Raw genomic sequence first — 7,324 nt, 5'->3', positions numbered from 1 at the left:
TTGTAAAATGTTTATCCCCCCCCTCCCCCACCCCCACCCCCAAAATCTGCAAAAAAAAAAAGCTCTTAAAAAACTGTTCTACCTTGATACTTAAACCAAGAGAAAACAAAACGTGGCTCAAGAGAAATATTAAGGTAAGCGCGATGCTTCACAGCTCGTTATCTGTTCGCTTCCAGTTTGGCCCGGGGTGTTCCTTCAGAGTGAGCAGCATCAATCGTCCAGCCCGATATTGCGGAAAAGGTACGACATGGACTCGCCGTTGTGGATCCTGCGAATGGCTTCCGAGAGGATCATGCTGATATCCACAGTCTTGATTTTAGGGCACTGGAGTTTCTGTATTTCGTGGGGGATTGTGTTTGTAACAACCACCTACAGAAAGAAACAGCCATCAGGAGGACCTAGCTGTGGTTGTTTCCACCTCCTGTATCAGAAGTGTGAAAGGGAACGTCCAGGTTTCCAGGTACTTTGAATGACCATGAAAATACCCCTGTGCTGAGAAGAGAAGTCTCTCACTACTGCCCCAGTTCCCCTTTGCTACAGCTTAAGGACAGGTAGGTGCTAATACTCCAACAACAATTCCCTGGTAAGAGAGGCTGGAGCCAGGAACCTCCCAGCTTAAACTCTTGGCACCAGTATAACCGAGGAGGAAACTGCTCGCTGAAAACACCCAGAACCATTCGAGGAGAAACCCACGCTCACCTCATCGATGGCAGACTCCTCTATCAGCCTGGGGGCGTCTGAAGATAAGAGGCCATGCGTGGCCATCACGAAGATCTTGTAAGCCCCCCTTTCCTTGAGGGTCTCGGCTGCAGCGAGAAAGCTGTCAACGTCATCGATGATGTCATCCTGTCAAAGTACGATGGAGTCAGGGGGCAGTCGTCACATCCTCAGACAGGTGGATGCAGCACACCCAGACTGGCATCACAACCTTTTCTAGAGTGGAAAAGCCATGTCCCAGACCAGGGCAACATCAAGGGGCAGAGGGATCACTCCAAGTGGGGCAGAGAAGCCAAGACATCGGATATTCACCCCAACACCAAACTAACAGAAAACTGCCCTTTTCTGACAAGCCCAGAGATTACACTGCCTCAGAGACACTGTGAGACTGCATCACCTCTTCTTCACTGGTGTTTCTGACCTCACAGAACAGAATATTTCCCCTTGTCTGATGTGTAAGCACCCCCTGAAACTCCTCAGCCTCACGTAACTTTGTCTGCTCTGTTCACAGAAACAGGGTCCGACCGCTGCTTTTCAGCAGGGGTCTCTCCAAGGTCCCCACGCTCAGCTCAGGAACTGTGCAAATTCCTCACAGCATCGACAGCGCAGTGTCGAAACCCCACCAGCCACCAAGGTTAGTTGCTGATACAGCAGAAAATTTCAGCAACTTTAACACGTTTAACGTGATTTATGGGAGGTGATGCCATCTTACTTACCACAATGATCGCTATTCGTCCTCCTACATCTCCAACCACTGTGATGGGCGGTTTTTCCTTGGGAATCAGCACTAACAGCAAATTTTTTTAGAGGGGTAGAAAGGAGAAAGAAAATGTTTATACACTTTACTTCACACCTGCTTTGCATAGTCACTGCTCTCACAGAGAGAAGTGAAGCAACAACTATTTCAACCATCACAGCATTAGTGGGAAAAACCAGTGGGATTTTAATACATAATCCTTTGGCTAAGCTTAAAAATCATTTAACTACACTCATTCACACTCAAATTCTTAACCAAGTCAATTTATTTCAGCACAGAGAGCAGCTTGCAGACACAACAAGTTCAATCTGGGATACAAGCTAGGTTTGTGCAATGAAGTTTTGCTCGTGCAGCTCTAGATCATGTCCACAGGCAGCAAAATTACTCTGTCGAGGTCTATGACATTATACAGCTACACCCCAACCCAGGGTCAGCCCCGCCTATTAACTCTGTGTCCCAGAAAAATTCCAATGGGAAAAGTCAATGGCAAAAATGTGGCCTCTCTGCCAGGGCCCTTCTGACTCACACAGAGCCCAGCACTAAAGCCACAACAAAGAGCATCGAAAAGGAATCCTCTTCACTCCTGAGGAAAAAAAATAAACTTCTTTCCCCCTACAGGACCCCTAAATCCTCTTCACTGGTCCCTCACCGCCAGCCCCAAACCCACACTGAACCATAGGTGAGCATTTTCACACACAAACTTACTTACTGGGTATCTCCAAACTGGGGTGAATAGCAGCTACGTTCTTCGCCGTGGGTGGGGAGTGTCGACCATCCACCATGTCAGACTCGGCATCTTGAGCTTCCCCGTGAATCACAGCAATTCCCAACCGTAAGCGCTCAGCAAATGATTGTGCCCTACAGGGAAAGGGTTTAAAAAAACCCAGAAATGTTAAAATAATCTACATGCATACAACACTAATCTATTGTTTTTTCTAAATTTTCAGAGAAAAAACCCAGAATGATGCTAAAATTTCAGGAAAACACATGAAGAAACCACTTGTCCCTCAGCATCTTTTCACCAGGCTTGTGGGAGTCAGAATAACCTTGAAAGTGCCCACGCTGGCCTTGAAGCAACAGGATAAATGCTGCAAGTCACATCATTCTGATTAGTCCCATCTGCTTCGCCCCCAAAACCATCTCCTCTCTTCAGTGCCCCTGAGTTCCCACGCTTTAGCAGGGCTCACCTAACAAGTATAGCCTAAATGTCTGGATTAACTGTCTACAGTTAATAGGAAAAAATAATTCACATGAAAACAAGTGTTCACCTCTATTTTTAGCAAGATGTGCTCTAAGCGAGGCGATATTCCTGACCTCCTGACACAGAACCCTGAATATTCTCTAGAAAGACAATCCAGACAATTTTTGCCTGACAAACCACACTTCACACTTAAACAGCCTGGATTTTTACAAGCTGACAGAAAGTTCCTTTGCCATGCTGTACTTCAACTAAAATTAGGAATTTTTGTGAAGAAGTGTAAAGTTAGCTGGGGGAGCAGAGAAAGCAGCAAGTCAGGAAAATCAGGATTTCACAGACAGGGGGTTTTATCCCAGATGCTGGAAGCAGCAAATCAAAATGAGCAGATTCACCCTCCCTTACCTTGCACACCTGCAAGTTCAGTATCTAACCTAAACCACTTGTCTAGTCTCCTTCTGATCAAAGTGAGCCTGCCACGTCCAGTGCCACACTTGTTCAAACATCAGCACCTAAGACCTGAGCCTGAATCACCTCCTCTACACTTAAGCCTTGTTTCACTATCCAACCAACTCAAAGTCCAGAGAGTAATTTCCCCATCACAATGCTCAGTTAATTAAAAATGAAAAATGTCCTGCCCTGTGGTTATCATACAATGAGAGGATATTTTTTTCAAGTGGTTAATTACAGATAAATTATGATTCCAAACATTTATCTTGGGAGTTATGAGTTAGAAGGCAAAATCCTATCAATGAAATCATAATTACTTTAAAATGAAATATTAAACTGAAGAGAGTTCAAAGCGACAGTAAAACGAGTTACTCATTTTGCAGTGAGCTCAGAAACCACAGAAACGTTCTGAACTTCACCCAGCAAAGGCTCTTCCACAGGCAGGCACGCAGCTGAAAAGCGGTGTCCTTGATCAGGCTGAAACATTCCATCACCTTTTTCCAAGCGCAACGCTCCTCAAAACCTCAAACACTGCTCCTAAGCACTCACAGGAAGCAGCCAAACGGCTCAGCTCTGGGACCTTCTCCTGCTCACATCGCTAACGTGGGCAGCTTCTCTGTCCCATCACTTGAAAGCATGTGTAGGCCACCTGACGAGCAGGAAAATGCTTCAGCAACTGCCTCCACACACCCAAGAGGCAACACTGCCACCACGTAAAAGAAACAGTCACAGAGAAGCAAACATAAAATAACTGGCCAAAGTGAAAGAAATCACATCAAAAGTGCTGCTGGAAAACAAAGATGACACAAGCTCTTCCCCTCATTCTATGTCTACAAATTAAAATGCTCTCTGCTTTGCTATAGAAAATAACAAAACCTTTCTTACAAAGCAAAGCACGATTCCTTGGCATGAGAGTTGAGGTAACTTTCCAAACTCAAACATGGTGCCTCTTGCACCACCTGCTGAGAGCAGGGTAACTCCAGAGTTCAGGAAGAGTCAACCAAACAGCTCCATGGACTAAGAGCAGTTGTTCAGCCAGCAAGGACTTCACAATCACAACCGTCAAGACCACCAAACCCAGCTGGGCCACGCTAGATGGTAAGTCATCAGTATTTAGGATCTGAGCAACCATGTTCTATGTTATGACCATGACAAGCAATTACTCTGGATTAACCGTGTTATACTTCCAGTCCTTCTTCTTCATTTACAGCAGGGAATTTATAATGAAAATGCACACAGACACAGTATATGATTAAATACTGTCATTACCCTAAGTACTGTACTGATTTACCTCATCCTTTTGGTTTTTTACTCTCCTTAGATTTATCATGATTATAGTGATGATGTAAGAACTACACATGGGACAAAGTGGAGCTGGGAGGGATGTGAAGGCCACATCTTCTGGTTATTGGGAATGCATCCTTCACTCAAGCCTAAGAACAAAATCACGACAGATTTCCTGCTCTAGCACAAGAGAGCAGATCTTACCCACCTCTTTGCAGATGCAGGTGATTTGGCCACAATTACAGCATTCCTGTAGTCTGGTATCTGTAGTAAATAACAGATAGCAATGTCCACTTCATATCTTTAGACAAAATGAAACTCAGTAAGAATCAGAACACTTTTCCCAGAATTTCAAGCATCCAACATTTTACCTAAGAAAGCAACCTCAAGAATCCATGGTATGTGATCACAGCTCAGTAAAAACGGGTATTTAGAAAATTCAGGTATTAACTTTAAACTGTACTTTTCATAAGCAGCATGTTGTGCTGGAGATGACATAAAAGTAACTGCTTTAGAAGAACATCGGGGCTACAGGGACAAGTGCTAAAAGGAACAGGAAACCACCACAGTTAAGGTTTCCTGTTCAAGTTGAAATTGTCCTGCACATGCACAGGGCAGGTTTTCCTCACTTCAAACACAGCGTTCAGTCTAGTTACTACTGGTTTTCAAAGGAAGTAACACCTCTCCACCCCATCACACCAACCATCACAAGGGTAAAGCTTTGCACCCACTGCGCTGATCCTGCAGTCCCGGGCTGACACAGCCACAGTCTCCTAGGGAGAGCAGCACAAGATGCTGCTGTAACTGCCAACGGCAGCAAAGTGCTACAGCCAACAAGCCCGGGGTTCATTCCCAGGTCTGGTGTGTACTTCAGCCTGTCTTCACCAGCACAGTCTGCTCCAAAGTTTGCTGCCCCTTGCCCTGCCCCATCCTCATAGTAGTTTTTCCTCCAGATTCCTCCTCTCACTTTAGCCAGCATTTCAGTCCTATCTCCCAGACGCTTCTCATCCCAGTCTCCATTTCCCTGCAGTGACTCCAGACTCATCTTTCCCTGCCCTTAACTTCTCACACATTCCACCATTCACACTCCCAGTCCTTCCCCTAACACCAGTCCATGCTCCCTCAAACACCTCCTCTTACCCTCTTCCTTCAAACTCAGCTTTTTCCTTCCTCGTGCTACCCTGTGACAATTTGTCAGGGAGAGCAGCATGCAGCAGCAGCATGTCTGTCCTTCCATCTGTTGTCTGTCCCTCTGTCAGTTGCCGTAACAATGGTCCACAGACACTCTCAGCTGCAACAGCAAGCAAAGTCCTACAGAGCAGATCCAACCCTCGGAATCCCGGCGTTAAGGGACAAAAGAGTCCTGTCTAAATACCTGCTAACTGATGTTATACTGCAAGCCTGTGGGGACGATGGTTCATCACCCTGCTGTCAGATATCAAATCCCTGTTCAGAGCATAGAAATACCCGTGGTTTGGTTCCAACACAGGCAGGGTAAGTCCTTCCATGATCTTACTCTCAAACATACAACCCACACTGGCTGGGCATTTCCAAAAGTGCTCTGCTGAAACAGGCACGGGAAAGTAGAAATGAAGTTCTGCGTTTGGGCACAGGCCTGACCAACTGAAAACAAGAGTTTTTCTGAGGACATCTCAGGCAACGTTAGTAATCTCCAATGTTACGAACTCCACCTATAATACTGGGAATTCAGCATGTTCTGTCCTTTACAAACACTTTGTTGTACAACAGGCTACAAAGATTAACATGATGGGAGGGATGGACAAGGCAGGGCCTGTCATTTGACATAACAAAGGCTTTGATCTTGTTCAGACATCGCTGCCTCATTTTTCCCCTGCCAAATTATCAAATTTGTTCTCAGCTCTTTACAAATGAAGTCAGAAAGCCAGCAATGTCATCCAGAAGACAGTAAGACATCAACAACTCCTTGTAACAAAGGGCTACGTCACTTTAAGATTAACAGGTACGCAGAGGAAAGAGAGGAGACGCTAAGTACTGATCGCTCACTAAGCATACAGAGGAAAAGCACCAAACTATTTTCATACCACTTTGATTTCACTGACTGGACTGTCTTCATCCCAAAACACAACGTAGTTCTCTTCACACCTACACATAAATTCCTGACAGGGAACAACCATAAGTCCTCATCCTCTTAACTTCCATGTGAATGGTCTTTAAGTGACCTCTATTCTTACCATGCTGGACTCTGTTTCATGTTACTCAGTAAACTCCATCCCCGCTCCCATGTAAACATGTTTCATGCTTTAGCATTCACAGCCAAACAGCAAGCTGTGATGAACACTGAACTCTTCCTGAGCAGCGCTGGCTGAAACTTCAACAAAAAGATCCTACAAAGCATAGGATCCCACCAGCATAGACCCTACATAAGCTACTCTTGGTCAACTCTGGTTTTAGCTAGTCGCCTCACAGACAAGCAGAGGAATGAAGAAATAAAAACACTGGAAGTATCCAAGACGTCTCTCTACACATCCTTCAGCAGATCTCTACCATTTGTTAGAGTGCAGAGCAGTGCCAGACCGAAAGCTGCAACCGTTCTCTGTAAACCATTAAAAGCTCATGTATCACAATGTGCTTCTGGACTAAACCAGGAACATGATCTTGTTATTGGCCACGTTCAAGCAATACATAAAGGCACAACTTGACTTGTGGCTGTATATTTGGTTTTCCATGGTTTTTTAGCTTATCAAGTGCTTACAATGTGGGATACCTTTTTCTGGTACACAAGACTGTGGCAAAGCCAGCGTCTAGGGTTTTGTTTACCGCCCTCTTTGACTTTATTACCAAGTGAAACGACCACGATGGCAACTGATTCCCCAAACAGATTTTAACAGTCCTAACAAATCATGTTGGTTTAGGTTTGGTTTGTTTGTTTTTTTACATTT

General features: G+C 45.0%; 1 protein-coding gene across 2 annotated transcripts in view; it reads right to left on the bottom strand.

Moving 5' to 3' along the window:
- Positions 1-154: 154 nt before the first annotated feature.
- Positions 155-7,324, bottom strand: part of PRPSAP2 (phosphoribosyl pyrophosphate synthetase-associated protein 2) — an 11,179-nt gene continuing 4,009 nt past the window's right edge. For both annotated transcript variants that reach the window (XM_010145784.1, XM_010145785.1), the window contains 5 exons: positions 4,612-4,667; positions 2,184-2,332; positions 1,434-1,504; positions 700-846; positions 155-369 (listed from right to left, as the gene is read on the bottom strand). In XM_010145784.1, the coding sequence (XP_010144086.1) occupies positions 211-369; positions 700-846; positions 1,434-1,504; positions 2,184-2,332; positions 4,612-4,667 (582 nt within the window). In that variant the 3' untranslated portion in view covers positions 155-210. The remainder of the gene's footprint in view (positions 370-699; positions 847-1,433; positions 1,505-2,183; positions 2,333-4,611; positions 4,668-7,324) is intronic.

The sequence above is a fragment of the Buceros rhinoceros genome, unplaced genomic scaffold (assembly GCF_000710305.1).
Source record: "Buceros rhinoceros silvestris isolate BGI_N320 unplaced genomic scaffold, ASM71030v1 scaffold14871, whole genome shotgun sequence".
NCBI lineage: Eukaryota > Metazoa > Chordata > Aves > Bucerotiformes > Bucerotidae > Buceros > Buceros rhinoceros.
This window is presented reverse-complemented; position numbering and strand designations above follow the sequence as displayed.